Source organism: Filicampus tigris, chromosome 8 (assembly GCF_054856515.1).
Source record: "Filicampus tigris isolate MCC_2025a chromosome 8, RoL_Ftig_1.0, whole genome shotgun sequence".
Taxonomy (NCBI): domain Eukaryota; kingdom Metazoa; phylum Chordata; class Actinopteri; order Syngnathiformes; family Syngnathidae; genus Filicampus; species Filicampus tigris.
In genome coordinates this window covers 14,176,424-14,192,888 of record NC_141224.1, presented here as the reverse complement: position 1 = coordinate 14,192,888, position 16,465 = coordinate 14,176,424, and the positions used below count along the sequence as shown (strand labels likewise).

The 16,465-nt window shown below is 39.4% G+C and overlaps 1 protein-coding gene across 1 annotated transcript; it reads left to right on the top strand.

Annotated features, from left to right (window-relative positions):
- Nucleotides 1–1,616: 1,616 nt before the first annotated feature.
- nfkbid (nuclear factor of kappa light polypeptide gene enhancer in B-cells inhibitor, delta) lies at nucleotides 1,617–15,751 on the top strand. Its single transcript, XM_086038324.1, has 12 exons — nucleotides 1,617–1,737; nucleotides 5,932–6,068; nucleotides 6,160–6,193; nucleotides 6,772–6,956; nucleotides 7,036–7,217; nucleotides 9,982–10,087; nucleotides 10,279–10,425; nucleotides 10,763–10,814; nucleotides 11,443–11,600; nucleotides 11,998–12,114; nucleotides 12,188–12,352; nucleotides 13,860–15,751. The coding sequence occupies exons 1-12, from the start codon at nucleotides 1,722–1,724 to the stop codon at nucleotides 13,926–13,928; spliced, it is 1,368 nt and encodes a 455-aa protein (XP_085894450.1). The 5' UTR covers nucleotides 1,617–1,721; the 3' UTR covers nucleotides 13,929–15,751.
- The last annotated feature ends 714 nt before the right edge of the window (nucleotides 15,752–16,465 follow it).

Genomic DNA, 16,465 nt, shown 5'->3' with positions numbered 1-16,465 from the left:
AACAAAAAAAAATAATTATTATAATAATAATAATTATTTCATCAAAACTTAAAGAGACAATGTGTAAAAAAAAACACTATTCATTTCAACAATATGCAAAAAAAATGCTCTAACACATCAGCGTAATTATTTTTATATAATCATAGGTGAAGTAACATCTAATTATATCACATAGGGCGCGCCTCCACTACAGGAGGCTGCCATGTTTCGCTGCCATCTTTGTGCTACGGATACTCGAAGGAGACAAACTTAGCGAACATAATTCCTAAGCATCATTACTACTGCATGTGTAAAGAATGCAATACACTTACTTCATGACTTGAGGCAATAGAAGCTGTTTGTGATGACATCTTGCTTGCACCTCTGCTGAAGAAAATGTTGGTAGGCGTGTGGTCTTTCGGGTGCCCATTTTAGGTCATTGCATTCTACTAGTTGACCAGTAGATACCACTAGGTACTGAATTCCACACATTGGCCTTTTCATATTTGAAAATCTTACTAGAGCTCTGTTTTGTTTGTGTGTTACTGAAATACACAAAGGTATTGTGCCGCGTTTCATTTTTGCATAAATCCAAGGAGGTACACTGAAAAAAAATTATGGTTGAATTTACTCAATTATACTGTATTTCGTCAGGTGGTTGCACAAAATAAAATGATCTGGAGCCAGATACATTTTTTAAGTAGATATATAGTCTACTTAAAAATGTATCCGGATTCAGATGATTGTATTTCGTGCATCCACGTTGAAGAGATAAAATTGAGTGAATATTCAACAAACCTTTATCAGTGATACTGTGCCTAATGGACTTCTCATATACTGACTCCGTTTTTTTTTTTAATTTTAAAGACAGATGGCAAAATTACGCTACGACAAAACTCGAGTGGGCGAACTGAAGGAATGAGGAAATCAAAAGGAGTGTGTGGCTCTGAAAGAGGGTGAAGACAGAGAGAAACTCGAGGTCTATTGCGATAAACCTGGTCCCGACCAGCTTAGGTTCAGAGAGTCTGTAACTACTGACCAAGAGCTTAGGTTATCTCTCTCTCTCTCTGAAACCGACTAGTCACCCCTTCTCTGGTTTGAATTACCTCCCTTTTTGAAACGTAAAAGTCGGAGTTTCCCTCATTTCAGGGTTAGCAGACTCTGGGTTTTCACTAAACCTGCTTTGTAAAATTGCCCCCTTGTTTGGCTGCCTTGTTTATGTATATGATTACTTCATTTATCTTTGTAACTCCATTTAAGCGTGTGCTATTAAGTAACTGTATGTGTTTTGCTCTTTACATTATTTTTATACATTATTATTACTTCAAGACAGAGGCTTATTGTACTTTATCAACGGTGAAACTTTTATTATCATTATTTCTGATTATTACGATTCAGATTATTATTATTATTATTATATAGTTCATTACAGTCGTCTTATTTCAGAATGTATATTATATTTTGAGAGTGTCTGTGGGGAGTACACGCATAAGCGCACATGCAGACAAAAGTACGCGCACGGGCACACGCACGCACAAGAAAGGGCGCGGATAACACGCGCACACACGTGTGTGGGCGGTGAGGATGGGCGGTGTGTTCTGTGTGTATACATGCAGGCAGCGGCGAGTAGTCAACAAGGCAGACAGACTTCAGACAAGCACACGTCACACATCACAAATCTGCACGCCGGTGGTAGTCTGTTGTTCAATCCCTCTACCAGCAAAGACCAAGACCCCAGCGACATGCACTTTGACAAAGGTGAGTACATTTTAGTCACTTTCTCCATTCATGTTCTTCAGTGAATTGACTTCTAAAATGTGACTCATTACCAACCAATGATCGTTGATATTACTACGAATCTCTTACTCACTATATATGAGTATTTTAATTGACGTTTTCTCACAATTTCTGTAAAGTATGTTTCAGTTATGTAGTGATGGTGTACAGTAGGCCTATATAGATAAGCGCTTCTCTATAACATGTACTGTTGGTGTTTGACTGAACAAGAAGATATCTTCTCTGTCTTTTTTTTTTTTTTTTACATTTTTATTCATGCTCTCTGATTCTGTTTGACCACAAAATGAGGAAATTGGCACAGTGTTGCTTGTTTGTGTCTGTTTGTCTGTCTCTCCATGTGTGTCTTCTTTCTTTCTTTCTTCTTTGTTTTTTTGTTTGTTTTTTTCTTTCTTTCTTTCTTTCTTTCTTTCTTTCTTTCTTTCTTTCTTTCTTTCTTTCTTTCTTTCTTTCCCTTTCTGTGAGGAGGGAGCCCAGAAGCGAAAGGTCGCTGGAATCCCCGTCTTTCCTCCCACGCACATGACTCAGTGTCCAGGGCTTTCCACTGCCCGTATTTGAATATATGGGTAACCCTAAGTCAAACCTGAGGATGGTGCTCTGAGTCCCAATAATGTAGACAAACATATTGGAGCGACTGGCTATTACATCTACTGTACAGCTGTATAGCCATCCCATAAAGAATTGTACAAAATATCTTCCTGCAACAAAGAATCATATTCAAAGTGAGTTAGGAGGTCTATCCCAATCCCTTGTTACTTTATTAATTGTGTAAGTATTTGCCCTGTGATTGACTGGTGACCAGTGCAGTTTGCCTTTCTGCCAAAGTCAGCTGGGATAGACTCTTGCTCCCTGCGACACTGAAGAGGCTAAGCGGCATAAAAATAATGTTGGCTTGATGTCTCAGTACTTCTGCCCACATATATTGACTATGTCTGACACCCCAACCAACTTGTCTGAGCTGCACCAAACCTAAATGAGCTCATTCTTGAGACTTGGAATGTTTTTTTTTTTTCGTTTTGCATTCTGTGACCTAAATTGACATTTCTATGTGAAGATCAGATGTCTCAGAGTGAGTGATGTGTAGTAGCACCTTTTCAATTCAAGCATCAAACTCATTAGTCATATCAAGTGACCTTTAGGGAGCACATTACACAACTGCACAACGACCTATTGTTGTAAATTTGGAGCTAGAAGCGGTAACTGAATCAACAAATTAGTCGTTGTTATTGATTTCCTATTTTAGGACTCACTGAGAAAGAAAAGACAATAGTCACCATCATTTGTTGTGTTTACTCACACACATACGCACACAGATCTTTTCTATAGCTTTCGATAACCAATTTAAACTAGCATGGTATGATTTTACAGCGTACATGTTATTATTCATATTTTTAGATATTGATGATTTAGTTTAGCTTTTTTTTCTTCTTTCTGCACATGGTCAAAATTGCTTAAACAGGCTCAAATATATTATACTGTACATATACTGCTAAGCACACATAATTTGAATACAGTGATTTCTCTAGCGTTTTCACATTATTGTATGTCTTTGCGGCAGAAATGCTATGCTGTATGTCATACGGCTGCACTACATGCACATTTCATCAGTAAGAATGTGATTTAGAAATTTCTCTGTCAAGTTATATCGCTGAGAGCTACTCAAAGATTCGTTTCCATCATGTTGTCAGAGCCATCAACAATGAAATGAAAACAAAACCCAACGGGCAGAGCTGGGCACTTGACCCTTTTTTGCCCATCCGGCCGCGACCCTCCACCCTTGACCTGGGTACCCTTCTGGCTGCGACCCCCTGGCCATATTCATAAACATTGTCGGCCTAAAAGGAAGCCTTTCGCCGAGTAGGCTGAGATTAAATTTGGCCGCCTCGCGAGCACGTCACACGCATGAGGGTCGATTAGTGGGCCGGACTAAAATCCACTTCCGGCCATGCTTAGTCCAGTCATTTTTAAAAATGTGTCACCCCCCACCCCTCCGCTCCAAAAATGGGCATCCGGCCGGGCCGGAGTGTCCGACCGGTTCGGCCCAGGGACGGACTGCCAAGCTCTGCCAACGGGACAAAAGTTGCTGTGAAATGTAAACCTCACCTGAGTCAGTCACAATTCACGATACTGAGATCATATACTCTGAATGGTCGATGCAAACAGTGGAGTTCGTTTGTTGAGGGGCTCTCATTACTCCATACAGGAATCCTGGCATAAAACACGCACTGATAACACTGTTTTCAGCAAAAACAATATCAGAAGTTATTACGGTTAGTGGCAATGTAAGATGGCTGCCCTCTGGCTTCAGCCGCTAGAGGCTTATTGATAGTTCATTCATATACTGTATAAAACCGTGACTGAAGGATGTAGAGGCAAAGTTCTGTCAATATTTCATTTTTGCGAGCAAAAATAGGATTCGTTTCCACCCACTAGCTTGACCAATACTCAGAACAAAGGTAAAGTCCAAGGAAATCATGAACAATCTATGGTGGAGAATTGTAGGATTTGTAATTTACCCCTGACTGCAGATTCCAAAAACAGCAAGTCACAGGAAAATAGTGGTTCGCTCATCTCATCACCCGAGAGATACTGGGTTTGAGCCTCGGTTAGGGTCTTCCTGTTTGGAGTTTGCATGTTCTCTCTGTTCTTCCGTGTTTTTTTTCTGCATACTTCGTCCAACTTTTCAAAAACATGCTTTTTGGGATAACTGAAGACTCTAAATTGACCACTAGTGTGAATGGGTGTACACTCGCCTATTGCCGAAAGTCAACTGGAATAAGCTCTAGCTCACCATGACCCTAATGTGGACAAACACAAAGGGAAATGGATGGGTGGATTACAAGATCATGGGCCCTTTTTGGTAAACTGGGGTCCGTGCGCTTGGCGTACAAACGGGCGTAACTTTATTTTGGTGCTGGCGCAAGTCTACCACGTTTGCCACACCACCGACTCATCCAACAATTCGGGAACAGAATAGTCTGCCCTTGGCATAAAAAGGGGTGCATTGTCATTTTCATGTCAGGGCAATGGTCTTGTTCAGTGTGTTGTGAGCTGTTTGGCCACTATCTCAAGAAGTAGCCTATTTTTGGAGGTTATGAGACTTTCAAACCTCATAACACAGCGCCACCTGTCAAGCGTTGTTGTGGTAACGTCATGCTCTGCTACTATTTTTCTGCCAGTGGTAGCCTACAACTGGACAGAATAGTGAAGGGGGAGTATTGGTAGGACTACCTCCAAATTATTCAAATTCACTTCAAACACAGCTAGACAATTAAAACTTTGACACAATTGAGTGTTACAACATGACAACACACATCAAAACTGGTTTTAGAATGGATGAAGCATAACATTAGTGGATTTAACGAATGTTGGTTGTAAAGTACTATTCCTATTTGTTTATTCTGGCATGTTTTGCACAAGAGAAAATCCAAAATAAATACAATCCTGTGCTCCTAGTTCTTGTTTTAAAGCTCATATAGGCCTACGGTGTATGTTATACAGCCATTCAACTCAGGAAAAAGAACTGTTCGAATAAACCATTAAAAGTCCCGAATTAAATTAAACAATTAAATGTAAACGTGACCACAACAGCAGTGTGGTGCAGTGCAGTCAACAGACAAGTAAACGTGACAATGTGACGTAGGTGTCTGTGGATGTGTCACAGTAAGGAAGATGTGGTTTGTGTTTCTGTGAGTGTAACAGAGCCACACAGGAAGATGTCATAGAAAACATGTAGGCAATCCCATTGTGAAGGTTTTCTGTTAAACCTTATGTGTCTTCCTAATGGAGTCAGTGTGTCAGATCACAAAGTGGAAACATCTCTTTTTTTGTTGTTATCGTGTGATGTGTGACTTTTTCCTATTGTGCACTTACCTGTCAAAGGAAACATTAACCACCGCACAACATAATCATAAAATAATAGATTTGAGTAGGTAATGGAGAAACCTCAGTGCACTAAAGCATAGATCAGTAATACAGTAGAGTTCCATGTACTGTAGCTATGTAAGATTAAATCCCAGAACCTCAGAACTGTGATTCATACTGTACATACTAACCACAATACTACTTTTCTGCCCATTCTTTGACACCATATAGCAAATGATTGTACTGTATCAAAACAAAAAAAAGAAGTAAATCCAGCATGTCGTTGCCACGCAGCACCAAAGGAGAAGCCATGCTGCACTCTGCCCACGGTGAAAAAACTATTGGAACAGAAGAGGAAGCGAGAGACGTCCTCAGGGCTCACCTCCTACCCCACAAACACAATTGGTCCTGTTGGTCACAGCATGCTTACTGTAAGAGAACATCTCACAGCATCTTAGTATTTCACAGTACAGGATTGTGCATTGTCTTATGAGATCCCCTTTTCTGTAATTCCCCTCACAGCACCTGCAGGAACCAGAACAACTGACCTCCGCAGGTAAGACTTTGACAATTTTTTGCACAATAGTATCCCAAATATCTCCTAAACAACAATGACTTGATTCTTTGGGATTCTATGCGAATGTATTTGTTGAACACCAGATGTGGGCATATTACTCAATTTTGCTGGTCCATCATTCGTCATCCGTCAGTGGCCAGAGTACCCGTCCATTTTTCGTGATGAACCAAATTGTAATCGTCATTTAGTCAGTCCGTCAGTCAGTCCGTCAGTTAAGTCAGACAGTTAGTCCGTCAGAAGTCTGTCAGTCCCCCCCCCCCCAGCCCCCCCCCCCCCCCCAAAAAAAAACCATTAGCAAAACGGGCATCAGTCCGTCACTGACGAATGCAGTTTGTGACGATTACACTGACGGATGAAACCTTACTTCCGTTATTCGTCAGTCCCTCATTCAAAAAAAAAGAAATAATAATGGTGATGATAATAGAGATTTGGTCTACGCATGTAATATTGCAAACACTAAATCTAACAAGCAAGTGGCCAAATTTTGAATAGCACCAAGCCGCTGTGTCTCCACGTACAGCACTGTACCTACCAAGGCTTCTCGCTCTCTTATTCAGGTGCAACAAGCAGCTACACAGTCATGCCAGCTGAGAGCTGTGAGCAGTGGGCCCCAATGCAGGAGTCTGCTCTCTCTTATGACCCCAATCAACCGGGACCAAGCTTCTCTGTGGGCTATGATGTCGCAATGGATTCAGATTTCAGCTCCCAGCAGCAGCTTCAAGGATTTGTGTCTCAGTCTTATGTGAGGAAAATGTCTATTGTACAAAAGCATTTGCATTAATGATTTCAAGTTGAATTTGAGCCAGTGTTCTTTTGAGCAGGAGTGCCTGATGGCAGCTCCAGATCAGGGCGCGGCTTCTGCTTGGCCCCCTCTGGAACCAAGTCAAGCCCCTCAGTCTACTTTCGGGTCGTGGTTGGACACTGGCACACTAGAGAAGGCCAGGATGCTGATGAGAGACATGGACTACAGTAGAATTATTGGACAGGATGAGGACGGAGACACGTGAGTGGTCATTCCCACTTCCCTTACAGTTTCAGTAGAGCGACTGAGGGTGCACACCCAGTGATTCTACTATAGTTTGAAGTTTACATTGACACACCTACACTCACACTCACCACTAACGTGACGCTGCAGCGACACGTGGAACACTCCATTCAGGAAGTCCAAAAATGGGCGTAGTTTACTCCTAGTTAGTTTCACTCCTTTCAGAGATCAGGTGACTAGAAATTTCTGTTTTGATACAGAGGTGTTTGGATTAAAACTAAACAAAAATACCATTTGAAAAAATGTATTAACTTTTGAACAGATTAACAATCCGCCCACAAAACAATTACAGGCACTGTATAATAGCCCACAGGATTTCAAGTAAAGTAAGTAAAGAGCATAATACTGCTTCAAAGGTTAAATGATATGCATCACAACATCCATTATCTATAGCGCTTATCCTCACAAGGGTCGTGCTGGAGCCTTTCCCAGCTGTCTTGGGGCAGTAGGCGGGGGACACCCTGAATTGGTTGCCAGCCAATCACAGGGCACACAGAGACAAACATCTGCACTCAGAATCACACCTAGGGGCAATTTAGAGAGTCCAATTAACCTACCAAGCATGTAATTTTTGGAATGTGGGAGGAAACCGGAGTACCCGGAGAAAACCCACGCAGGCACGGGGAGAACATGCAAACTCCACACAGGGTCGGGATAGAACCCACGACCTCTGAACTGTGAGGTGGACGTGCTAACCAGCCGACCACCGTGCCGCCCTGCATCACAACAATTCATGAGAATTATAGTATGCGCTTATGTTTTTTATAACTTACATAGCCTTCTGTCCATTTCCGTGAACAAAAACTTCAAGTCCATAATTGCATGCTTTCCTTCCCTTGACTGTTATTCCCCTTGAGAGGCATTCCACTCCACTACAAGGCACTTATTTTTACGTATTTGCGACAGTCAAGTCAAGCTAGCTAGATAGCTAGCTAGATAGCTAGCTAGATAGCTAGCTAGATAGATAGATAGATAGCTAGATAGATAGATAGATAGATAGATAGATAGATAGATAGATAGATAGATAGATGGATTGTGAAGGATCTAAATGAATGGCTTTATATTAGCCAACAGGTTAACCAAAAACCAAAATGGGAATTACACATCGCATAATCAGTTAAAAGTCTCAGAGTCAGCGTGCCCTGATCTGAGCACGGGACCAGCTGGAGAACCACCATAGGCAGGGCCAGCCAGGGAGGAGACCAGCCCACATTATGTTTAGATTTTGAAGACAGTATAAATGTGAGGGCTGTATATTAGACCGTGCCCCTTTTCTACCCTTGCCCATCTCGGGTGAGAGCATTCTCAAGGATGGAAAAGCTGCCCATATCTGATTATTGTATGATCCCTGAACTTTAGAGATGGAAAAGAAAACTGACAAGAAAATTCAATCGACTTGTGTGAGTGTTTATTTACATTGGACACCTTCTTGAAAGAGAGTCACTGATGGTGTAGTGGTACACACGTCTGCGTTGTGTGCGGGCAGCGTGGGATCGGTTCCCGCTCAGTGGCGCTGTCTGTGTGTCCCCTGCGACTGGCTGGCGACCAGTTCAGGGTGTAGTCTGCCTTTCGCCCATTGTCAGCTGGGATAGGCTCCAGTGCCTCCCCGCGACCCTGTACAGGATAAGTGGTTTGGAATATGACACATGACACCTTCTTGAAAGATCAAACGAACACGCATTGAGTAAGTAGTTATTTTGTAAATTGCTAATTGGGCTTATGGACTCGAGACCTACAAAACATTCCAACAATAGATAGATTTTTTCTTGCTAGATAGATAGATTTGGAATGAATGGCTGTATTAACTGTTGTGTTTTTGAATCTGTCATGCTTGTCAACAACTATTTTCTTTTACTGCAAGAAGCATCCATCAAACATGTAGTTTACAAGTCTCCCTTTTTGTTCAGAAAATGGGATGTTTTTTCTTGCCATAACGATTGGCTTGTAATGTTTCACTGTGATACTACTGTCATTGTTAGCACAGCGTGATAGTATCAAATCACAAGTTCTCATGTGAGTTATTTTCATTGAGCAATGGGAAATTTGTCTAATGAACTCATGCAAACATGTGATGTGACCAAAAACACATTTGATCACAACAACCTCTTCACAACCTACACCTTTATGAATGAATGTTTATTACTATTTTGACTGTCTGCATCTGTCTGTGTGTTGACGTCTGGTAATCGTAGAAAGAAAAACAAAAGCCCATGAGTCATACATGGAATATATTCAGCTCTAAAAGGAAACTGGGTCAAATGTATGACTTTAAAGGCATCCCACACGTGTCACAATCAAAAAGTCTCTCATTAGAATAATTGGAAATTCCAGGTTTTGATTATTATATTTTAAAAAAGGTGATTTTTTTCATGCCCCAGACTTCCAATATGGAGGTTGCATGTTGTCCCTGCACTTGCTTGTGTTTTCTGCAGATACTCCAGCTTCCTCCCACATTCCAAAAACATAAATGTTAGGCTAATTGAAGGCTAATTGTCAAGCTAGCTAAACTAACCAGTCAAGAGTACAAAGGTTAGTTGGGATAGGCCCCAGCTCACTGATGACCCTCAATTGGACAAGTGCTATAGAAGACAGATGGACAGATAATTTTATGACAAAATGTTTATATTTCACATCGTTTTTTCACGATTATCAGAGTCTTATCCGAACAGTCATGCTACCCAGTATGCATTCTTGCCTAATTTGTTTTTGTTTGTTTTGTCAGCATCCTACATATCTACACTGCTAAGGGTCTCAGGGAGTGGGCCTTTGCTGCTGCAGAGAAGCTGAGGGATTCAGGAAAGCTTGATGCGAAAGAGCATAAAGGCAAAGTATGGAAAAACAAAATATTTTAAGTTTAATACATGGACGCATTCTTGTGTAAGTCTATCTATCTATCTATCTATCTATCTATCTATCTATCTATCTATCTATCTATCTATCTATCTATCTATCTATCTATCTATCTATCTATCTATCTATCTATCTATCTATCTATCTATTTTTTTCTTTATATTTGCAGACTGCCTTACTGGTGGCGGTGACAGCGAACCAGCCAGACATTGTTCAAGATCTGTTGTCATTTGGAGCAGACATCAACGCATGTGATGTCAAAGGACAAAATGCTCTTCACCTGGCCGCCCACGATGGCTTACCAAGGATACTGCAGGTATGGGACTGAACCACTTTGGGGTGAAAGTTGGTGAAAAATATTTACTGTATCTCAAAATAGTAATTAGTAATAGTAATTATTATTTTAGAAAACGGGGGAAAATGGAGATACATGTTTCATTCAGGCCATGGTAATACACAAACGTTTAATCAAGGCAACTGAACTGTTCTTGTTTGTCTTCAGTTTTGAATTTTTAGGTGTGGTGTCTCCCTATTTATGCCTTATGCCAAATGAACATAGAAAAACATGTATCTACTAGAAACATATATTTGTATGGTATCTAGAGCTTGCTGTGATCAATACTATTTTCTAATATACATAATTTTTTTTCCAGATAATTCTGTTCAACAGAACCACAGTCAACCTCGAGGCCAGAGACTTCGAAGGTAATGTCTCACTATATAAAGACACACTAGAATGCATTCTCACATTTGTGTACTGTCTTAGCTGTAATTGTGCAATTGTAACATATTTTATCGCTTATCAGAATATCATTGCTGTCCTGTGAAAAACACATATGTCCAATTTTGGATTTTTTTTTTTTTTTAATTTTCACATTAACGCGATCTCTGTGACGCGGAAACACCATTCATGAAAAATAAGAAAAATGGAAAAAATTTACATACCTGAGAGTGACGACATGTTACACATAATCGGATTCCATGTTCTAATTTTAAAACTTTTTAAAATAATGTTGAATGAATTTTCTTGTTCAGGCTGTTGTCATCATAAAACTTTCACTCCCACTACAGACAATATTTAATAATATTTTAACATACTTAGCTGTTATGCAACACTTCTGAGCATTTGACTACTGTGTAGTCACCCGTGTGGTAGCCTATACCTATTCTTCTTTCGACTATTGGATTTGTTTTGTTTATTAATTGCATTTTAACATAATTCTTATTTTTTCACTTTTCACTGGATGTGATTTTGTGATCTTCAGTGGTACCGTATAGTACCGATATAGCTGTTACTATTACTGATTTTGATTTTTTGTTTGTTTGGTCCTAGGTATGACCCCTCTGCACTGTGCAGCCATTTCTCACTGTGTCACCATGAAGGCTTTGTTTGCCTGCGGGATGGCGGACGTTAACCTGCAGGCCAAAGCTGCAGAGAAGCTCTCCTGTGTGCAGGTGCTTCTCAATGCGGGCGCCTCACCACTCAGCCAGGTGGAGTAGAAATGTCCAACTACTGCGATAGTCATGTTGTTGTTGCTTTTTTTTTTTTTTTTACATTTGAATTAATTTGCTGTTCTATTTGAAAATGACATTGATGACAGGATTAGCCTATCAAACACTTTGTGACTCAATTCATATAAATGTAATGCAGTTAAATTATCCATCCATCCATCGATCTATCTATCTATTTAAAATAATAGGTATACTAATACGTATTGTTTTTGCTTCCAGTGAGAGTTGTATTGAAAAAGGGGAACTACCAAATCCAACCACAATGATGTCATCACTTCTGTTTTCTTTCAAGTCGTATTTGTACGTTCCAGTGTGACTTATTGTGGTTTTGTTGTGTCCCCCACCCCCCCGATCTCTCCCACTTGTCACATGGCAGGAAATCAAAAGTAGCAAGACAGTGTTGCACTTGGCTGTTAAGGAAGGGAATGTCACTTTGCTCCAATATCTGCTCAGCATCCCCATGCACAACGTAAAAGACTTTGTCAACATGAAAGTGAGTCCAGACGTTTCACTGTATAAAGTCGTTGTGTGGACAGTAGGACTCACTGCCCAATTTCTGCTTCAAGGCACACGGCCACACGGCTTTGCACATGGCGGCCTGTCTCCATGGCAACCCCCGGCAGGAGGAGATCCTGTGGCTCCTACTGAGTAGAGGAGCTGATCCCAGCATCCGCAACATGGAGAACAGCTTGCCGGCTCATCTTCTACAGGGTGGCCTGCGAGGGGAGCAGGTGAGCTACATTCTTCATTCTAAAAATTCTATATTTTACATAAATGTTTGACTGTTTAATTATTCTTTTTTTTTTTTTTTTTTTTTTTATCTACTTGATGAATGACTTGGCCCATCTGTCTTTTGAAAAAATGAAATGTGCCCCCCAGTTCTTTATAGAGCGGCCTTAACTTTTCCACATTGCAATTTTATGTGGCAGACCAACAAAAAGTCGTGCATAATTGTAATTTTTTTTTTCTTTTTACAAATACAAATCTGAAAAATACAAATGCATTTGCCCCCCTTTGCTCTGACACTCATAAATAAAATTAAAATAAAAGTTATAATGAAAGCCTTTAAAAGTCACCTTTGTACCCCTGCAACATGTACCTCTTGGCCAGAATTAGTCGGTACTGTGCAGTTTTATGTATTTTTTGTAAAAATGGATAATACAGATTACAAATGGATAGTTACTAGCACATGTGAACTTTCTGTTGCGTCCTTCGAGTGTCGGATTAGAAAGAGGAACTGCCCAGGTAAAATCCAACCCCACTAATGTCATCCCTTTCATTTTCTTTCTTGGCTTCACTCTGTTTCCATATTCAAGCATGGCTTACTGTGATTTGGTTATGTTTTCACAAACACGAGTGTATTTTATTGCGGTTTCATGTGAAAGACCAACACAACGTCACACATAATTGGGAAATGGAAAGAAAATGATACATGGTTTCCATTTTTTTTTTTAAACAAAAAATGCGTCATGTAAAAGTATTAAACCCCTTTTTACTCAGAAAACCCAAAATAAAAATCATTGCAGCAATTTGCCTTCAGAAGTCATCCAATTAGTGGGTTGTTAGAAAACATAAGTGAACAAACAGGAAGCCAAAGGAAAACACCAGACAGATCAGAGGTAAAGTTGTGGTGATGTTCACAGCAAAAGAAAAAAAAAAAAAATCTCATGGAACACTGTTCAATACATCATCCAAAAATGGAAAGAGCATGGCACGACTGCAAAACATTGTGATAGTTCAAATATGTGAAGTACATTACTTTAGTCATGAAACAATAACATTGTCATTTCAAAACAGTATTTGTATAATTCATTTCATTGTAATTAATCAACCAATTACTTCGTAGGACATTTGTAAAAATCTGTAAATGTAAAAATTAAATATAAATAAAATATGTAAAGAATAGATATAACATACATACAAAATATTTAAAATTATTTATAAATATTGTTACTCACTTATTTAGATATTATTACTCACAACAAAAAGAATTTATTAAATTAGATAAATTATTACAAATCAATCAAACCAATAAATACATTTCAATTAACCAAAAATAAGAGCACAATTAATTCAGCAAACATTATAATATTCAAGGTATGCGGCCCTCAGGCTGTACTTTGCACAGCCGCGGTCTATCACATGATATTTGTTTGACATTTGTTTATGATGAGAAAAAGTTCAAGGTTTCTGAATACTTTTGCAAGCCCTCTGTATCTTGGTTGAATTTTGTTTCAGCTCAAACTCCTGCTGAAGAAACGGAGCACTTCCACTCGTCGACGTCCGGCCCAACAAGACCAGGAATGATTGAAAGTCTTCTGTTGATAAGGGAATTCTTCCCATGGCATAAAGGCATGAAGTCTAAGACTAATTCATATTGGATTTTAACTCCTACAATGATTTACCATTTAGCTGCTTTATAAGGAGAGCAAAAGTTAATATTTATTTTTCCGTGCTATGATCTTTGAAGCGTTCATATATATATCTTTTTCATTAAAAAAAATGTATTCTGTTTGGAATATATTTCAAGAAAAATAGACATTTTAAATTAAGTCCACGTCACCTACCACAACCGGTACACATGCACAATCTAATGACATCCAACACAAGCGCTAAAATGCCAAATTGGAAATGATTGATGGTTAATTTTAATCATAGTCAGTCAAGGTAATTAATTCCTGCCCCACTTCAGAACAGTTTGTGGAAATTGGTTCAAGACATATATTTGTGTCTTCTAGCAAACAAACAACCTTCAGAGAAATATTTATTATTGTGGTCGATTTAGTATTGTGCTTAAAATAAGCAGAGGTGGGCATTTTACTAAAGTTTGCCAGTCCGTCGTTCGTTATCCATCAGCAAGATGGGTACCCGTCTGTCATCCTTCAATCCGTCTATTTTTCAAGCCAAACCAAACTGTAATTGTCTGTCAGTCAGTCTGTCAGTTATTGTTATGTTATTATAGCATATTTATGTAAAGTTTTCTTTCTTCAGATTCATCTTTTTTTCGTCTTCTCCTTATTTTTCTTCTTCTTCTCCTTCTTCTTCTGTCTTTTAGCAGTTGGCAAACAACGTTTGGTGCATTACAGCCACCTTCTGAAATGGAGTGTGGGGAGCGGCAAAATGCCCTTTCACTGCCTCCTAATCCCACTCTTTCCAAAAATAAAAATAGAAATGTAAAACTTAACTAACAAGAACTTATCTGTTAAACTGTCTTTGTGTTCAACGTAGCTTTATTACTATTTAGTCAGCCTGAGGAACTCACTCTTTGGTGCATACATAATGCAGCCTGGTTCGCGTTTCCGTCTCTCGTCAGCAAAACGGGCATCCGTCATAATGCACTGTGAGATCCGTTTCGACATAACCAGGTGAGTGATGTTTACCCAGATGGACTAAAATCCACTTCCATCTTAGTCCGTCTTTTATTTATTTATTTTTTATTTTTTTTAAGTTTCCCGTCTATTGTCTAACGTCAGCAAAACGGGCGATTATCCATGACGGACAGATGAACCGGTCTGTCGGTCAGACAGAATGCCCACTGATCATTATTATTTTTTTAAAAGGCCGATTTTTGGTATTGTGTCTTATTAGATTGTGTTTGTATATCTCAGTACCAAAGACGGTGGCTCGGTGACAAAGTTCTCATTTTCCAGAAACGCTTTGATATCCATGAAATCAATGGTCTGATATGGAGGACTCTTTGTCATGATTATCGCATTGATGCTGCTGAATTCATTTTTTATTGTTTATTCGGCACATTTACTTACTGTATGTTGACATTGCTCATGTTGAAAATGAGCTAACTAATTCATCCCTGTTCTGTATGCATCATACTTGTAGATGTAACATGTTTACTGTGTAAAACTACTATGACTTTTGTTTGTTCCCTGTACCTAAGCTTGACAAATTCAGACATATACAGTACAGTACCCTATCTGTACATGCCAGTGATGAGTCATGAACTAAACAAGTCATGTTTGGGGAGTTCTGGTGAGTGTTAACATAAATGAGCAGCATGGGGAAATTGAACCATTCACAGGAAAGTTGTATCAATTGTGACCTTCACTCTTTAGGAATACATAACGTTCACTTTCAAAGACAAAAAAAATCCTGACATCTTAATTGTCATGACCAGAAACCACCAAAAGGGGTCCAATTTGCTTTTGACTGTAATTTCAGTGAGAAAAATAAATTTTGAAGTCTGGGACTCATGTATGTTGTTTTGCATATTTCTTATAAAACACACCTCACCTTCTCAGAAAGACATCTCAAATTCCCCAGGCCTGACACATAATCTTGAGTATGTATTACAGGAGCTGTTTTTCATTCATGAGTTGGGGACACGCAAAACCCTGACCCTCAGTCATGGGCCATTTGGCATCGTCATCACAAAGGAAAGAGGTTTACAAGCAGTGTCACCACAGTTACCTTGAAAAAGTAACTCGGTTACTTTTATAGATTACTTGCTTTAAAAAGTCATTTATGTGTGTGGGAGATGAAAGTGCCTGTACAGCACAGTACAGTATGTGTGTACTGTTTTAGTCTTGTCAATTCTGTCTCACTGATGCAACCTGGAGGTGGTTTAATGTAACTGCCTTTGATGGGGTTATGTTCTACTCTTTGAAATATTTATGGTGCCATCAGTTGACGTAAATATATTCTGCACAGTAACGTTTTATAATGTTTGAAGAGTAACTGTAGTCTGATTATTTAACTGGGAGAAGTAGTGCATTTTCTATACCACTTCTCTTGTTCAGGGCCATGGTGAGCTGGAATTGATCCCAGCTGACTTTGGCCAGAAGGCAGGCTAGACTGGTTGTGAGTCAATCGCAGTCACATAAAGACAC